The sequence below is a fragment of the Pelodiscus sinensis genome, chromosome 6 (assembly GCF_049634645.1).
Source record: "Pelodiscus sinensis isolate JC-2024 chromosome 6, ASM4963464v1, whole genome shotgun sequence".
In the NCBI taxonomy this organism is placed as follows: domain Eukaryota; kingdom Metazoa; phylum Chordata; order Testudines; family Trionychidae; genus Pelodiscus; species Pelodiscus sinensis.
The window spans coordinates 110,175,088-110,194,161 of NC_134716.1; the positions used below are offsets into that span (position 1 = coordinate 110,175,088).

Genomic DNA, 19,074 nt, shown 5'->3' on the forward strand with positions numbered 1-19,074 from the left:
TGATCAGTTTCAGCAGCGGCTGACGCCAGTTCTGACTTACATACAGATTCAACTTAAGAACAAACCTACAGTCCCTATCTTGTACGTAACCCGGGGACTGCCTGTACTGAGAAGTGTAAATACACTGTTCGCCCAGGAGAGGGAGAGTAGTTATCTATACTGGAAAATGGAGTCTTTGCAGAAAGAAGGCTGTTCCAGGGAGAAATAATTTAAAATTTACATCTGAGAAAATGTGGAAGGAGTTTCACAGAAATGGCTGAACCCAAATAGAATATCATGTCTTCCTCACATTTACACAAGCACTTAATTTCTCCTGGTATGTTTATGAGCATTAAGATTCTTTTCATCCAGTCATTTGTACCTTAACTGTTTTTATTTTGTTATTTTGTAGCTCTTCATTCTAAATTTTTTTATTTTTTTTCAATGAAAATAAGCGTGAAGCAAAATTACAACAAAATAATATATTGTCAATCTTCCTCTTGATGTTTTCAAACATACTTATTTAGAGCATCAGAGGGGTAGCCGTGTTAGTCTGAATCTGCAAAAGCGACGAGGAGTCCTGTGGCACCTTATAGACTAACTAAAGTGTAGGAGCATAAGCTTTCGTGGGCAAAGACCCACCCCGCTTATTTAGAGTATATTACTAATACTTTAAAAAATTGCATCTTCTTCCTTTTTTATAACTAGATGATACATTAGATTATATTTTGTATATTTTACTGAATATACTTTACATCAGTGTTTTCCAACTTTTTTGATACCAGGGCCTGGTTTACTATCTTGCAAAACTGCATCAGGGAGATCTCAAGGACTGGTTTATGAACTAGTGGTTAAGAAACACGGTTCTGAAAAGAAAACTGCAGTTTTCTTTTCAGAGTCAAATCCTCTGTATGGGCCTCCTTTACCAATACAGAAGAGAGGATGTTGTTCCCATGACAACCTTTATACCTATTGGGAACAATGGAACATGGACATTTTGGTAAAACATTAAGGTTGTGATTCAGAAAAAACATTTTAACCTCAGAATTTATCCCAGTGGCTTCAATGACAGTATTCATGGACCTAAATGTAAGTGTATAAATTAAAGAATATAAGTTAAAAGTATATAAATTAAACACTTCGTTTAATTGGGGGCTAACCCCTTCCAATGGCAAAAAAACCCCAAAACCAAGCGTTTTGTCTTGCGCAATCAAAAATACAGTACAGGAATACTGCACAGAACCAGGACAGTCACACCACAGGAGACAACAAAACAGCAGCTACTGTACAAACAATATACTAATACAAAAGATGAAAGTCCTTCAAGAGAAAAATATATAGGCACCAAAAAAAGCTGCTGTGCCCGTTAGAGCAGTAGTAACAACAAAGAAACAAAACCAAACCAGGTTTTCTGCCCTTCCTCAGAAACATTATGTACTGGTATTCTGAGTGCAGATTATATGGAAGACAGAAAACAGTGGCCTTCCAGCATCTTCCAGCTAATAAAAATATCACACCACTTAGAAAACAACCTCAGTCCAACTACAGAGCTGTTTTCCACATCCCAAGAACAACAAATTCATTGTTTTCTGGCAGATGTAAACTCCAGTCCTGTAAACAGCTCCATGGAGGCTTTGGACCTTTGTGGAATCCCACTGACCTCAATAGGGCTCCATGTGGGGTAATGGGCTGGCCATTTATATCAGCGGCTAGGTGGCCAACATGAGAATATTTTCACTTATATTACCCACAACTAGCAGCAGCCCACATTATTGCTTGTAAGAAAGGGAGCTTTCTATCATCTCAGGCACTTGCCTACAAGGGAAAATTTTATGAACCAGGGTAGACTGCTTTCAATCAATTTAAATCTACTGTTTTAATTATGATTTAAATAAGCAAACATGAAACCTTGATTTAAATTACTGACTTGAATTTTGTTTTGCATTTGTACCTAGTTATTTTCATAAAGAAAGGTTGGTAACTCTTAAGACTTATTGATGTTCAACTAAATATAGCAGGGGGGGGGGGCAAAAGGGCCCCCGCGGACCAGATCCAGACCGAGTATGCCCTGCCGCTCCCCTACCCCAGGACAATCAGGGCCTGGCATGGAAGGAAGCGCTCAAAATTTCCTCTGTCCTGCCCCTACCCTGCAAGGAGCATGCAGCACTTAGCAGCACTATGCGCTCCTGGCAAGGCAGAAGGAGACTTCGTGTGCTCCCCTCCCCTCTGGGCAGAAGGGGGAGTGCGCAAAGTCTCCTCCCACTGCTAGGGGCACATAAGGGGAACTTCCGGGGCAGAGGGTAATGACTCCAATCTTGGTCTGTGGGTGGGGAAACATGCTGGCCCCACCCCTTCTGCTTGAAGCCCTGCCCATTCTGGTGCAGCCCAGGGCCATTCCAAAATTTTCGGAAGTGGCCCCTGGCAAAAAATTATTGCCCAGCCCTGACATATAGCCTGCTTTATATTAAATGTGGTACTTTTCTGGGGGAGGGAAGTCCAAGTCAGGAAGATACGTTTACATCTACACATATTTATTAAAGGAGCTATATGGCTTAAAATATTTGCATTCAATTTTCTTATTTTTATTATGTGGAGAAATATGTATTTGATCATTTTTTTTTTAAATCATGGAATTTTGTTTTAAACTCTGTCTGGATGGAAATTAGAAATAATTTAAAATGCACAAAAACGTAACTTTATTTTAAAAGAACTACATAAAAATGTTCCGGACACATAAGAAAAAAGTTTATCAAAACATGTTTTGCATTAAAAATTGATTATTATAAAAAGAAAATATATTTGGGACATGCATAAGGTCCCTAGCTATGATCATAAAAATAATTATTACATGTAGTTAGGGAACGTATTGTGTCCGGTCACCAGAGCCTTCAAGATTTTAGTACTAATAAATATCTCACTTGTTTTTATTATGAACTGGAAGAAAAATTTCATTGCTTTTTCAACTCCGAACGAGATTTTTATCTTTGCATGAATAAGCCATTAAAGTAAACTGGTTGATTATACTGAAAAGAAGAAAATATTCTCTCTGAATCTTCAGAAAAGATTAATACTGTCAAAAGCTGGTTCTACACTTCAGTAAATTAGGACTTCATGTGCTTAACTAGCAACTTCCACCAGTTCAGTGGTTTGACTCTCTTTTAAAGTTAGGCAGAAAATACATTGTGTGGTTTTTATATTATTTAAATGGGTGAGAAGTTAAACTTTAATTTATATAAATATATTTGCAAAAAGAAAAAGTTATTTACATGAAAAAATCTGAATTTTTTATTTAAAAAATAAAATCTATCAGGATATCAACTCTAATTCCAGTATAAAGAGTGGACTTTTTATTTCATATAGTTTAAATCCCATGCCAAGTGAAACTGATTTGTAAAAAAGGCTCTCTTCAACTGGAATAATGATGCATAAATGAAGGTAAGAACATATATTATTTTTTGTTTAAATTCAAACCTTCAGCTCTACTGAAAAGACTTGCCCACACAGACAAGGTTCACACATTTTTTAATGATACAAGGAGAATAAGAGTGCACACTGCACAAAAAAATTCCATAGTAGCAGGATGACATGTAAATCCTACTTTTGAAAAAAGATTTGTATCAAAAGAAAGCCTCCCACATACTTATATCATTTTTTATAAATGTCATGTCACAAAGGTATTTAAAAGCAACCCCCCAAAATGCTATATTCAATGTTGTTACTGTAGCAACTAAGTAGCGCCTAATTTTTCACTACGAATTTTCACCAAAACTAAAAACAGATTTGGATAAGCTCTGAAACTCAAAGATAGCAGAATCTCAATGTATTATAAAGAGGACAACACAAAAGTCCAAAGCACTCCACCTGAGTGCAATTAGCAAACATCTGAGCATTTTGGATTTTTTTTTATTTCTTCAATTTTAACTGTTTTTACTTGTCATTCTTCATACTCTATCCTGGGCCTGAGAAAAGCTCCAAGCCAACGGATTCCAGTACCCACAAGGTATGTCTACACGGCAGTGTAGGTCAGCATTTTAACTCTGGCTCAAACCTTCTCCTCCCAACCCCACACCAGCACACACAAGTTGTGCTTACCTAGGGCTTGGATGTAAGATCTGACAATAACAGGGGGTGGAGAGACCGAGCCTCATTCAAGCTAGGACTCAGGGTTCAAGCCTTATTTCTCTGCAGTGTAGATGCATCCCCACTGGATTCATGCACAGGGATTTCACCAAAAATATTCCAGAACCCCCTGAGCCAACTTCATTTGCCTTCTGAACAATCATTACACCACAAAGGAGTAGTGTGACCACATTTTGGGAAGGTGCTAGATATGAGTGGTTGGACTCGGGCCCACACAACATAGATGCTGGAATCCCAGGTTGGTACTCCCCTAAACTGGAGTTACAAATGGGTGTAAAACTCAAGCCTTAGGTTAATAAACTCAGGGTTTAGTAACTTGAGTTCTACTAACCCTGGGCTTACATTGCAGATTAAAGACATCCACAGGGAACAAACTGTAATATATCAACCTCTGTTGACTCTCTTTCTTTTCAGATAGCTTGGAAAATGGAGCGAAGAATACTTTGTCTGTCTTTCTCATGAATGGACAAGGTGCTGCAATGTTTTGATGGTGAGATTCTCACCATTTAAACATTTTACTTCATTTGTAATGATAAAATGAAAAGGAAGAGGGAGACTGTGTTTTAATATTTCGTCTCCTGTATCCTTTTTGGTTTACAAATGAAGGGTCTTGTCAAACTTGAAAACCTGTGTGTGGGGGGGGGGGGGGGGGAGGGGGGGAGAGAGAGAGGAAAAATCAGAGAATTATTAAACTGAAGACGACAACAGGCCAAAAAGGTTTTATTGTAAAATAGGACAGAGTATTAGGACATGACTTCTCTTTTAATCTTTTCTTAAAATTATGTTTTCCCCTTTTTTCCCCATAATAGTAAGTCAATTTTAAAGATTAAGAAAAAGATCACCTCAAATTTTGGCCTAATAGCATCCCTTTACACTTTTCACTGAAGATAGAAATTAAAAACCAACTAAGAAAAACGGTACCTTTGGGTTTGGTACCAGTTAGAAAGGTTTTTAAAAACATCTCTATGGATTATTCAAAATGAATTTCAGTAGTTTACAATTCTGCCTGACATTTTAATGCCCACATCAAATATTTTCAAATGGATATAGGATGACTCGGGAAAGAAGACTGAGCAAGATCATTCTGTGAACAGTCAATTAATTGTGCTTATGTCAAATAATATTTTATAATGGTTTAATATTGTTTTAAAATAAATCTTATAAAAGCAAGCAACGTTGCAATTCAACATACTAAACCTCAGCTGAGACTTTTTTGGTATAGAGAAGTTATTATATGGTTCACTGTCTGCACTTGGCTATAGGCAGATGTGTGCACTGACTTGGGAGAGTTTGATTTAAAAAAAAAGGAAAGATTTTTCTCCAGTATGCATACAAACATTAATGGACAATATCTTTAAATCAATGCTATAATATCATGTAGCTAAAAAGCATGCTCCAGCAGTCTCAATAGTTCCAGAACTCTGTGAAATAAGAACCACCCAGCACCTACCTTTTTTATAGTTTTTGTCTGTACCAGAGCAAGTTCTCGGTTTTCATCAGCTACATACAGGGAAAGTTTCACGTAGGGGTCACTGAAAAAGAAGGTGTCACATTTAATAAGGTTATAATTTTACTGACAAATATAATACATGAAAATTTAATGTGAATTGTTCCTTTAGACTTATTAAAGAAATAATACACAAACTGTCTCAAATACACCTAGTAAAAAACTTGTTCACTAGGGTAACAGTCTCTGTATTCTACATAATTTTAAATTATGTAATCAAGCACATGAAAAGAATACATTTAAAGACGGATCACAGTATCAGAAAATAAACTGAACCTTCCCCCTTACAAGAAATCTTTCCACATAAACAAGATTCTTCTCTGAATCCAAGATCTAACAGTAAAATCATCAGACACACACACACACACACACACACACACACACACACCTGCCTCTGTCCTCAGCAGCTTGCTGTGGCCAGCCAGGGGCTACTCCAGCTCTGACTCCTGCTTTATACTGCTAGAGCTGGGTCCCCTCCGCCATCCAAGCCTCCATGTCCCCTTCACCATCTGAGCCCAACACACATACACCCCAAACCACCCTGGGTCTCCTCTGCCATCTCAGCCCAAACCGCCTCAGCCCCCCTCATCCCTTCCCCCAAAACCCCATATGCCCAACATGCTCCTGCCCCCTCCCTCCCTCCCGGCCCGATACCTATCCCCAGCCTTCTCCTACCCCATTCCCCCTGGCTAGACACCAGGGGTGAAGGGGGGGATTGGTGAGCAGGGGATACAGCCCCCTTATGTTGCTAAAAATCACCATTTAAAATAACTGAGATGATGTTACAACTTAAAAGTTCCTTGACGAAGGAAGCACAACAAAATCACAAATCTATAACCTTGATAGTCCAAACCCCATACTGTGGCATGACTAAGTATCCAAACAAAGTATATGGTCAGACAGACATCTAAACTTCACAGGGTCATAGAACACTAGAACTAGAAGGGACCTTGAGAGGTCATCGAGTCCACTCCCATCTTCACAGCAGGACCAGACACCGTCTAGATCACCCCTGACAGGTGTCTGTCTAACCTGCTCTTAAATATCTCCAGAGATGGAGACTCTACAACCCTCCTAGGCAATTTATTGCAGTGTTTAACCACCCTGAAAGGTAGGAAGCTTTTCCTGGTGTTTTTCCCTTGCTGCAATTTAAGCCCGTTGCTTCTTGTCCTATCCTCAGAGGCCAAGGAGAACAATTTTTCTACCCCCTCCTTATAACACTCTTTTAGATACTTGAAAACTGCTATCGTGTCCTTCTCTTTTGTAACTAAACAAGCTCAGTTCTTTCAGTCTTCCCTCGCAGATCATCTTTTCTAGACCTTTATTCATTTTTGTTGTTCTTCTCTAGACCTTCTCCAATTTTTCCACATCTTTCTTGAAATGTAGTGCCCAGAACTGGACACAATACTCCAACTGAGGCTTAATCAGCACAGAGTAGAGCAGAAAAATGACTTCATGTCTTGCTCACAACATTCTTATTAATGAATCCCAGAATCATGTTTGCTTCTTTTTTTTTGCAACAGTGTCACACTGTTGACTCACGTTTAACTTGTCATCCATTATGTCCCCCTAAATCCCTTTCAGCAGTATGCCTTTCTAGACCATCACTTCCCATTATATATATGTCAAACTGATTGTTCCTTCCTAAGTGGAGTACTTTGCATTTGTTCTTATTAAATTTCCTCCTGTTTATCTCATACCATCTGTCGTGTTGATTATGAATTTTGACCCTATCCTCCAAAGTACTTGCAACCCCTCCTAGCTGGATATCATCTGCAAACTTAATAACTGTACTCTCTACGCCATCCTCTAAATTGTTGAAGATATTGAACAGAACAGGCTCCAAAACAGACCTCTGTGGAACCCCACTTGTTATGCCCTTCTGCATGACTGTGAACCTTAATAACTATTCTCTGAGAATGGTTATATAGCCAGTTATGCATCCACCTTATAGTAGTCCCATCTAAGTTGCATTTCCCTAGTTTATTGATCAGAAGATAATGCAAGACCATGTCAAATACCTTACAAAAGTCTAAGTATCCACCGCTTCTCCCTTATCCACAAAACTTGCCTAAGTAATTAACTATTTGCATTCTGGATCTTCATCCAATTTCCCATTATCCACAATATCCATTTAACAGACATAAATGTTTTATTCAGAACAAGTGAAATAGTCTAATTAAATAATATTTGACCAAATTCTAGCCTTTGAGTTCTTGTAAAGATCTACTGCAACTGGCAAGGGCCAATGAGAACGGAGATTGGAATTAGCTTTACTGGCCAAGGGGTCACAATTGTACTGAAAAATAAGATCTCCCCTAACACGCACGTACCAACACCAGCCAAGAAAGGTGTGAATGGAATTAAGATTACAGTCTCTTCAAAATGTCTGCATGCCCCTTTCTTTTGGATGTTCCAGTCCGTAGCAGTGCAACAGTTCCTGGGTCTATCTGACCAATCTTACTCCCAAGGCCTGACAATTGAGAGTGCATCACCACGGCTTGTACAAATACTTTATTTACTATTCAAATCCAATCCTTCTCAGTGAAGCTGGGCTAATACCAAATTTGGAAACTTCCAAACCCACAAAGCTCACAAGCCACTGACATTCCCTTCTCATATTAATTTTATCTCCACTGAGGGAAAAATCTCACTCATGCAGCCAGGACCAGCTGCTACAGTTCCACTAGCCTCCAAACTCTTTTTTTTGAAACCTGATTTCTTCTCTTGGGAAGGAGACAAGTCAGCCTGTTTCTAATATGGCCCCTATACCTGGTGCTCTTTTCATCCCTCCTTGCTTCATCTACAGGGAAGAGCCTTATCGAAAAAGGTAGCAAAGCGTTAGGGTAACATCTAGGGCCATTTTCCCTCCAACACGGGGGATTTTCCTAGGAAGGAAACTGGGTGGTGCACTGTAATAGGACTCAATCACTCTACTGGATCATTGCCAGGCCTGGCCTTATGGCAATGTGGTTGCCTTGCTGCCCTGGCAGGGAGCCGCCCAGCTGTACTGGGCAGCCAACCACAGTGTGTCACCTCGGGCCCCCTGCAAGTTCTTTGGCTGGGCCTGATCCTTGCCATTTCAAAATGGAAAATACAGTTTGTAGTTAACATCTGAAAGTGAATGGCAACACTAAGAAGGCTCAAAGTATATGAAAGAGCTCTCGTAAGGGCTGAAGGAGATGAGAACCCAGTATGCTCCAGGAAGCTGATCTGCTCCATACCAAGCTTCTGCCACTCCAAGTACAACTATTCACTTTGCAGTGTCAACTGCAGCCTGCCCTTTACTATTCAAGTGGCAGAAAATTGCTAGGCCCCAACAAGAGTAATGTGTCCTAGAGCTACACAGCAGTGAAGCACAATCACCTCACACAGACTCTACACCAGAATGTGGGACTGGAACATTCATTCCACCTGAAGAGAAAAGAAATCCATAAGAGTAGCTAGATTGCTAGACTCCTTCCATCTCCACTTTCTGTAGAGATGCAACACAGTCTGTGGATCTGACTGGAGAAAGGATGCATGAGACCGATTCAGATGAATATCCAAATTATTTGAAAGGAATTTCTGAATCTTTCACATTTTTATGTCTTCTACATTTCACTCACTAAAATCCAACTTAAAAAATACTTCATAGTCTTACTATGGAAGTGCAGGTAAATTTACAATCACACAAGAAGTTTGTTTTGAAATGAAATATAGTGGGGTGAAGAAAAGAGAAGAAAAAAATAAATACTCATTACCGTGATGGTTGCAATGTCAATAGCTGAGCTGCTTAGAACGCAATTAAATTCACACTAATTACCATGGTTTAAATGAGATTAAAGCATCACACTGATAACAAAAAAAAATGTATCTAATTCAATGGAGCTGTTGATGTTTAATGCACAACATTTACTGTCTAATATTTACTGTCACAGTAACCTAATAAAAATGCAGAGTATGCCAGATGCTAATTGAAAATCAGGCTGTTTTGTTAGACCTAGCAAGATGCTGCACAGAGGGGAGGTGAATATCCAGCCTTATCAGAGGCACCTCTCAACCTCAGCCCTGTTGTAAGGCCCAATTATCCTTCACAATATCTTGCTTTTATTGTCCCCAACTTATCACCACTGGCTGAATTTCTTGCTCACTCTGTTGAACCACTGGTGGTGGCATTTGAGCAATGGTACTGAGAGATTATCATACAACTATTAAAAAAAATCCAAAATTCTGACCTTGCTCATACCAACTTTAGCCTGGAAGAGCAGATCTATGCAATTTTATAGACTTAACCTTTACATAAAAGAGATCAGAATCAGGTGCTCCACTTTCCAGATATACTGTGTAACTAAAGACTTGAGAGACTTGATGTTCATTCATCCATCTGACATTCAAACTATACATGTACATTAAGCATGACATGTCAGTCGAAGGTGCACAGCTGGTCACATATGGAGTTTCAGTTTCATGTGGACTCTTGAAAAAGATTTCACTCTTAAGTTACTTTACCTTTGATTCCCCTCACACAGAGGAAAGCTCTGTGATTCACAAATATGCAGCTCAGGACTTCCAGTGCAACACATCCAGTAGCTTCTAGTCAGAAGAGAACAGTGACTGAACACACTGGCCCAACAGCAGAGATGGCCATACTCTAATTGGCCTATACACTTACATACAGTATGAGCAACCATGCTTGCATTTCTAAACATGTGCCTTAACAAGTGAATAGAAGCAGTCTGCTAACTGCAATAAAAGCAATAAAGCCATTAGGAAAAAAAAAAGATTTTGACTGTAGCCTGGTTAACTTTTTTAAAGTATTAATGAAAAGATATTACAAATATTTAACAGCTGCTTTTTGCCTTTGATAGTATCAAGCTACGTCCATTTTGTAGCTATGATTTCATGTAACTTCTAAGTTATGCTTTCCTACTCATGTATGCAATTGAGCTGTCATTTCCACACAGTTTTTATAGATCCAAATAATTTGGGAGGAAACATAAAAAACCCCACACTTATACTGAATGATTATAAATTCATTTTAGAAAAATTGTGTCAGTAAGCAAATCCTAGAATTCCAAGCAATAGCAGAGATTGCTGTATATAGGTGGTTGGTACAAAGTGTGAAATTAAGACAATCAGGCACATAACGTCACCGCAAGATTGACAAGCAATAAGAAACATATGCTTTGTGGCTGGTCTGTCATTGAACTGTTTAGAAACAGTCTTATAAGAAAAGTACAATTATTTGAATGTTACCCACTCCTCCCTTTCTCTCAGTCCATGCTCTGTATAACTGAATTATCACTTTCATTTTCAGCGAGTGGGAAAAAATGGTTACTAACCTTAAACCATGAATAATCCTGTGGCACCTTAGAAACTAACAAAAATGAACAGAATCATGAGCTTTCATGGGTAAAACCCACTTCATCAGATGAGTTGGGAGTGGAAATAACAGAAACCAGGACCCTTACTAATGAGGCTAATTAAGTGGGCTGGATGTGTCCAATTCACAACATTTGATGTGAAAAGCAGGGGAAATCAGCTTGTAATAATCAGCTTGTAATTAGCCAACCAGTTAATGTCTTTATTCAAGCCCAGAGTAATAGTGTCAAACTTGTAGATGAATTCCAGTTCTGAAGTCTTACTAACTTCCTAGTGATATTCCTTTGTAGAACAATAGCTACTTTTAAATCCATCATTTCTGTAACTGTTCTTCAAGATTTGTTGCACACATCCATTCCAATGTAGGTGTGTGCATGCCCTGAGCACAGTTGCTGGGATTTTTCTCTCTTCTCTCCTACTGAGTTAGCTCTAGCATCCTCTGATGCTGCATATTCATAGCATCAGTATAAGGGGCCTTGCAGATCCTGCGCCCCCTTCAGTTTCTTCTTACCAATAGATTCCGATTAAAGGGGATGCAAAATGGGATTGAGAATGGACAGGTGCAACGCTTTTTGAAAAACAATTACAGTAAGGTTATTTTGCTCGGGTGGTTTGCATATGTCCATTACAATTCAGGCGACGCACAGCTGCACAGGAGGTGGGTCCAGATTTCAAGAACACCCTAACTGCAAGACTCTGTGGCTAAAATCAGCATCATTTCTAGCCTTTTGTACAATGGCATAGCACACTGAGAATGTGTGCACCAAGGGCTGGCCCTGCAGATGTCCTGAATAGGGACGTGCACTAGAAAAAACAGCCAAAGAGGCCTGTGATCTTGTAGAATGAGCATTCAGGAGACTGGATGCCTGGATATACAAGGTAATCCTAGACAAAACCCTCTGGGTGAAAGACACTTCATTGTCTTTGTTATGACTAAGAACAGCTGAGTCGATCTGCCACCACATTTGATACTTTACATATAGAAAGCTAAGTTTTATCTAACATCAAAGAAGTGTAGGCACCACTGCTCTGTTCGCATGTGGTTTGGGGTACAATACCAGCAGAAAGATTGCTTGCCTGCAGTCGAATTGCAAGACTACTTTTGGGAAGACAGTTGGATGTGGACGCAGCTGTCCCTTATCTTTTAAGAATAATGTATAATGTATGTTCCACTGTAATGGACCAGATCTCCAAAACTCTTCTTGCTCAACCAATGGCTACTGTGATGGGGTGAACTAGGGCCAAAAGCCCGTTGCTGGAGGAAAAGAAGAGTGTAGAGGTGCTTCAAGCAAACTAGAAGCAGCAATCAGGGTTCAGAAGGCCATATAAAGGAGCTACAGAATGAAGCAGCAGTTAGTTGGAGCTAGAGAAGAAAGGACTGCAGACCTGACTGCTTGGAAGAGCAGAAGGACCAAAGACAGCTCAGTGGGACCAGAAACTGGGACAGTGAGATGTTTCTGGCTGGCTGCTAGTATGGAGTAGGGATGTTAAATATCGATTCGTTGAATAGTCAAGTAACCTCATGACTTCTCATCAGTTAGTCGACTATTCTATCGTCCCTGGGGGTAGGGCTGGCAGCCAGTGCACTCCAGCCTCACTCCCAAAGAGCCCCCTGCCATTCTGTACCTTAGGCAGCAGTGTGGGGTGCCAGGCGGGAGCTGGCTCGCGAGGGGAGCCTGTTTAAAAACCAGCTCCGCTCACAGTCCGGCTGCCTGTCGCACTGTGCTGCTGCCTCTGATAGAGACACAGCAGCACGGGGTGGCAGCAGCTCGTCTAGCGGGGGTCTGAGCTCCTAGACCCAGCATGAGCTGGGCTGCATGACCTCCCAGGTTCAAATGCACTTTAAATGCAGAGCCACAGTGGGGGTAGGTCCTGGACCCGACGTGAGTTAGGACTGTCTCAGGCAGCTAGCCAGCCTGCTAAAAAATTTACTGGCGGGGTGCAGGTGAGAGGAAATGAATGGAGTCTATAGCATTAACTTATAAGCTTATGCTTATCAGTTAATTGATGACACTATTACATCCCTAGTATGGAACAGGGACTAAGCCTGCAGATGGCTGCTGGATGATAGGGAGGAAGTCCTGGGGATACAACCCCATACCAGGACTCGGCAACTTAAAGGCCAGAGAGAACTAGAGCGAAACACCATCTTAATTATCTCTGCTTGTTTACCCAAGTTCAAGGCTACCTGCTTTAATAAATCCTGGTAGGCCTTGTGGTCATCTTGCTGTGAGGACACATCTGTTGATACCAATACCTCATCTGGGGAAAACGAGGGAGAGGTGATTGTGAACAGCTGAAGGGCCCCATCCCTCCCTCTGGGTCAAGTGACTCTCAGTAACTCTTCCTTAAGCTTGGTGCTGGGCTCAGTACCCGAGAGTCCAGGCCAGAGGGTCTCATGGTGTGGTAATGGAGATGTCCTACTATCAAAGATCCTTCAGCCACAGCTGAAAGTCACAGCTGAAAGTTTACAGATTTTGTGTTCGCATAACCAAGGCTGTGAACAAAATAGGCCAAGTTCTATCCTGACTTCAGTTGGGCTGCAGAAGATGTAAAATCAGAAGCATTCAGCCCATCATTACTAAGGGCAAATAATTAGTACTCGTCAAGCTATTAATGAATACTATTCAAAACTAGGTGTTTAAACCCCTTTTTTATGTTTTGTGATTGGATTCCATGAAAATCCTGATTTCGATTAATATATTTTTCAGCCAAACAACAAAACAACAAAAATTCATCAATACATTGTCAGCTTTTTTGATTTTTTTATGAATTGTTCATTTGATCTTTTTAGTACAGTATTCAGTATTTGTTTTCTGATCATTTAAGTCATGTGACATTGGCTCTGATCCACAACTGGATTAAAAAACTATCAACAGGAGAACAAACCCTCAACTTCCAAATTTACAACATTCAAGCTAAAATAAATAAAAATGCCAGGAATCAAATACACTCAAAATGGATAAAATCAGCATTTTTATTTGTGAAAACAGTAAAGAGTTTGGGATTCAAATAATTCAACTACTTGTTTACAAAAAAAAAAAATCACCGTCAGCTTTAAGAAATGTGTTATATTTTGTTTTTTGTTGGTTGAAAACTAAATCTAAAATATTAACATGTAATATTCCTTCTAGTAAGAACTAGACAAGTTGCAAGCAGAAATGTATTTGTGTATTTTGATTTGCATTTACATTTAGCTCTTATCACTGGTTATGTATGTTAATGTAATAAATCAGAAAGTTTCAGTACAACCAGAAAACTAACTTATTTTGAAGTTACTCTTTTTTCAGAACTAGTGCCAATATTTTAAGGACTATAAACGGGATCTGACTGTTTAAAAGGTTTCATAACATAACTCTAAGAGCACCGTTTCCATGATAAAGCAAGTTTGATCAAATATAATATTTTAAAATGTTTCATGCTTCATGGTTAATGTTACATCCTAGATCATACATCATTAAACTACAGAAGTACTTCCCCCCCCCCAACCTCTCTCTGTTAATAACAGCAGCCTGAAAATCTGCAATCAGCTGCAAATGTTGTTTACTGGCAACCTAATTGGAGTTTACTGGGAATAGGCAACTGAGATTGTAGTATGTTGCAAGTGTAGCTGTAAAATCCATAACGTTTATTGAGACTGTAACACGGGGTAGGGAAAAGGGCTGGATCTGGCTCATCAAATGGGTTTATCCAGCCTGTGGAGGCTTAGAAGCACCACCCGCTCCTGGCAGGACAGGAGGAGACTTCATGCATTTCCCTGTCCTCAGGGGGAGCACACGAAGTTTCCTCCCACGCCAGGGGCATGGGCGACCATGGGGAACCTCAGGGAGAAGGGGAGGCAAAGACTTCACACGGCCCACCCCCCCCCGACCAATCATGGTCTGTGGATGGGGAAGCAGGGAAGTATCCTGGCCCCGTCCTTTCTGCTTGAGGCCCCACCTGTTCTGGTGCAGCCCAGGGCCACTTCAAAAATTTCTGAAGTGGCCCCCAGCAAAAAATTATTGCCCACCCCTGTTGTAACAAGTCACCTTTTATCCTGACAAAACTGTGTAGCAGATTTAAAAAACAAACAAAAAAACCACGCCACTGTTCAGGCTACTTGGCTAGCTGCTCCAAAAACCCCATTTAATTTTGCTCCCACATTTACACACTTCAGATTATTTAATCGCTATACTGACCAAAAGGAGTACAATTTCTCTCTTTAATAAGGGAGGGGAAGAAGTATAGATATAGAAAATTCTACCATCTAATATGTAATTTCAGGTACATAGACACAGATTAGCTATTAAATTCACAGACTAGGCACTATTGCCAGGTCCACCATCGGGGGGCGGGGAGGGGGGTGGAAATAGCGGAAAGGGGACAATTGCTCTGGGGCCCGCTAGCCATTGCTGTTGCTACTGCAGTGGTGGTGGTGGCCAGAGATTTGGTCCCTTTCATCAACAGAGCTCAGGGATGCATGGGGGAGGCTAGTCCATTCCAGGCATGGAGCAGGGCTCCCCCGCCTTGTCCAGGGACTTGGCGAGACTGCTGGCCGCACTGACTGACATTGACAAGCACTATATTGGAGGACTCAAATGTCCAAGCTTTTACACCAAAACAATTCCTTTCCACAGTCTCACCATATAGAGTTTGGCTGGCTGCCTTGCTTTACCACCCTGTTCTGTGCTCTAGGCTTCCCACTGCATCTATTCTGGCTGGATATATGCAAGGAGATGCAAATCCAGCTTGAGTGTCAGGTACCAACCACTGGTTTTGCAGGGCTGGTCACTGCACATCAAGTGAGCACATCTGATCTTGAAATTAAGCTTGGGATCAAAATTCACTTTCACTCTGAAAAATTCGGTTTCTCCTAGATATGGCCAGTAGCTTCCACTTTGAGATAGCACAGAGATGGGAAGATCACCCTATCCTCAGAAACCTTCAATGGTTAAAGAGCCTTTCAGAAAACCCTTTAAAAATGTATTTACTCACTTAATAGATATTTCTGTAAGTGGTCTTCTCAATGAAAGGAAAAAGGCCTGTTTTTACTACTGCCAACAATTTGCAGTGGATCAGGAAGAGTATCAAAACATACCTATGTTACTTTCACAAAATAATCAACTTCATAACAAAGGCTCATCCCAGCCAAAATTTAGTCTGCAAAATTACAGACTAAATAAAGAGAATATTTTTCAAGGAGAATAATTTTTCAAACACTAGAGAATCAATAACTTTCTTCTGTTCAACTTCAGATAAACCAAGCAGAAAATTATCTTCAATTTCCTACACCTAATCAAGGTGTTGTCTAGATACCCGGAGAAAAGTTACTACAGAGTATTGCATTGAGTAAGTGTTAGCAGGATTGGGCCCATATGTGGTAAAGCCTGGAGTACCCACAGAAAAATATTATTAGGTGTTTAGTGCCCACCGGCAGCCAGCTCTCCCCATCCCTTTCAGTGCACCCACAGCAGCCCTGGTGATCCACTCCTCTCCCTCCCTAAGCCTCACGGCCACTGCAAGCAGATGCTTTGCAGAAAGCAGGAAGCTCTGGGAGGGAAGAGGAGGAACAAGGATGGGATGCACTTGAGGGAGGGGGTGGGAAGACACGGGGCAGTGGGAGAAAGAGGGAAGGCACGGGTGGCGAGTTGGGGTGAGCACCTCCTCCCGCAGTTCTGGACGAAGCCAGAGCCTATGTTGTGTGGTGTGAACTAATGCAATAAAATATGATAAACACTGAGGGAATATAAAACAATGTGTATTTGGTTACTTCCAAAACAAAACAAAAAACCACCAGTGCATTTCCTTACATGCTTAACATCTTGTTACAAAGAATGAAAGTAGTAATATAGTTGCACCAGAATGACATCCTAATGAATGTAAATTATAATTACCGAGCCACTTGAATTTTATCCACTATTCCCATTGGCTGCAAACAATAATCCACGGCCAACAAGAGCTGCGATCACCTGATACCTGCCGAAGTGTGGATAAATATAATGAAGGCAGCCCACCAGGCACTAACCCTGGTGGGTCACCTTCTTTTTATTCCCCACCCTGGTATCCAGGATGAAACTAACATGTCCTTCCCTCAGTCCCTTCACACTGTAAATCAACGGTAGGCTCCAGTGCACTGTGGAAGGAAGGTGAGCTGTATAAAACAGACATACACAGCACATCTCAAAGAACAGTTGCAAGAAGGTGAGTCACCATTGTTACTTCAAGTGCATGCATATTCCATTACACTGTAGGTGACTTCCAAACTTATCAAAGGCAGTGAAGCTTGGAGACGCATTAGAAGAGGGACTATAAGACTACTTTCCCCACTTTGGCATGGTCTCTTGAAATAACTTTCAAACAACAAGAATGAATCTGCCCTCTAAATATTGATATTAAAAATACAATATCCATAGAATAAACTAACAAACTCATTTTTTAAAAGTCAGAAAAGAATAAATTACAGCACAACTGAAGAAAAATAACTACCTGGAAAAAACACTAATTTATTCTTTTAAACAAAAACAAAAAACACAAGCATAAAACCCCCATGCATGCCAAGCCCCTTCCCTTCCGCACCCCACCCCCCCTAAAAAAGCTCCATTTGAACAAACATTTCATTCATACTCAGGTTCATTCTTCAGATCCAAGGTACCTTTGATGACATTTGGTCCAATGCATTATATGTTCCAATGAGTCAATGACAAATCAGTGTGCTCCAAAGATTCTATGACAAATTTCTCAAATGACATGACAGGGTTTTCAGTAACTAGGACTGTAATTAGGCAATTCTTTATGCTGCAATTACATAAGCTCTCGGTGACTAGAATATGTCTGACTAATGTTCAGATTAGTTAGATTTTTTTTTTAGATAACCCAAAAAAGGTATGTAACCCCTTCCCTCCTCCCCAGTTTACTCGGGAGCAGGTCACACTCACAGGTGTGCTGGGCGCCTGATGGTTTTAACATAGAAGGAGATTCTGAGTACCCCAGTGGTGATTATGTTTAGATGTGGAAACCCTATCCACCCCCTTGCTCATAAAGAACATATAATCGCTGTGCCTCCATCTGGCTGGCCCTGAAAAAAAATACTGGTGTGCTTTGGAAGCCTCCAGGAATAAAATTATTCCAGTAGTAATCTGGATCTAGCTCCAGAACAATTACAAGTCATAAATAGTATACATCTATAGTATACTATAGTATAGAAATAGTATACAGTAGAAAGAACAGCCTTTACTTAACAACTTAAAGCAACAGAGTTTAACAGATTAACAGTGAATAACACTAACAAAGTACATAGAAATAATAGGAACGTATCTGGCATTTGTATTGACCCTGTTTATCACACCCCAGAGTATGCACTCCTCAGGACTCTCAGTACCATACTCTTGCTTGTGTGGGTGCACTTGAAGATTTTGCAGCTGGAGTGGATGATTATAGTCTCCTTCTGGGTGCAGAATAGTACTTCTAGCCACAGGTACAGCCAAAGGGCAATCAGAAGCAGCCTGCTAGATTCCAGTCCCAAAGGCTCTGAATCCAAGTCTGTAGCTGCAACTTAACAGCTTCTGGACTGGCTAAAACTCCTCCACAGCAGCGTTGCTCCTCTTTTCCAAAAACAAAGGGAAGAGTCCACAGACTGCTGAGAATCTCTCTCCACACACATGAAGAGAGCCAGAACCACCACCCCCGGAAAAACCTTGCTTCCTGGTTTCCTCAAGGGCTCATGGGAATTGTAGTCTCTGGGGCTAGATTGCAGCACACAGGATCTTCCCAGAAATTAAGCAGAGGCACCTTCAATAAGGGGACTAAAGGTATCTGGGTAACTTTTTTAAAAACTGGTTATTTAAGTTAGGCTCTTATGTTCACATTTTAGGCAGCTAAATAACAGGTCCAACTGATGGGTGCATAGCATCCAGCAACCCTAGATGAAGTGAGTGGGACTATGCATCGAAGCAAGAATCTAGTTGTTTGGAGAGACTGTAAGATCAGAACATTGGTTGACGAGTAAGAGCACTGGGGCACCATCACTAGCCATACCAAAAACCGTCAGGAGGTTAGCGATCAAAAAATGTGGGATGTGTCAATTATCAGTAGCCATCTTCCCAGGA

The 19,074-nt window shown here is 40.6% G+C and overlaps 1 protein-coding gene across 6 annotated transcripts in view; it reads right to left on the reverse strand.

Annotated features, from left to right (window-relative positions):
* Positions 1-19,074, reverse strand: part of NEDD4L (NEDD4 like E3 ubiquitin protein ligase) — a 296,429-nt gene that overhangs the window by 162,657 nt on the left and 114,698 nt on the right. For all 6 annotated transcript variants that reach the window (XM_075932622.1, XM_006116559.4, XM_006116558.4 and 3 more), the window contains one exon: positions 5,570-5,651. Coding sequence is in view for 3 of the 6 variants with exons in the window: in XM_006116559.4 (XP_006116621.1) it covers positions 5,570-5,651 (82 nt within the window). In the remaining 3 variants the exon portion in view is untranslated. The remainder of the gene's footprint in view (positions 1-5,569; positions 5,652-19,074) is intronic.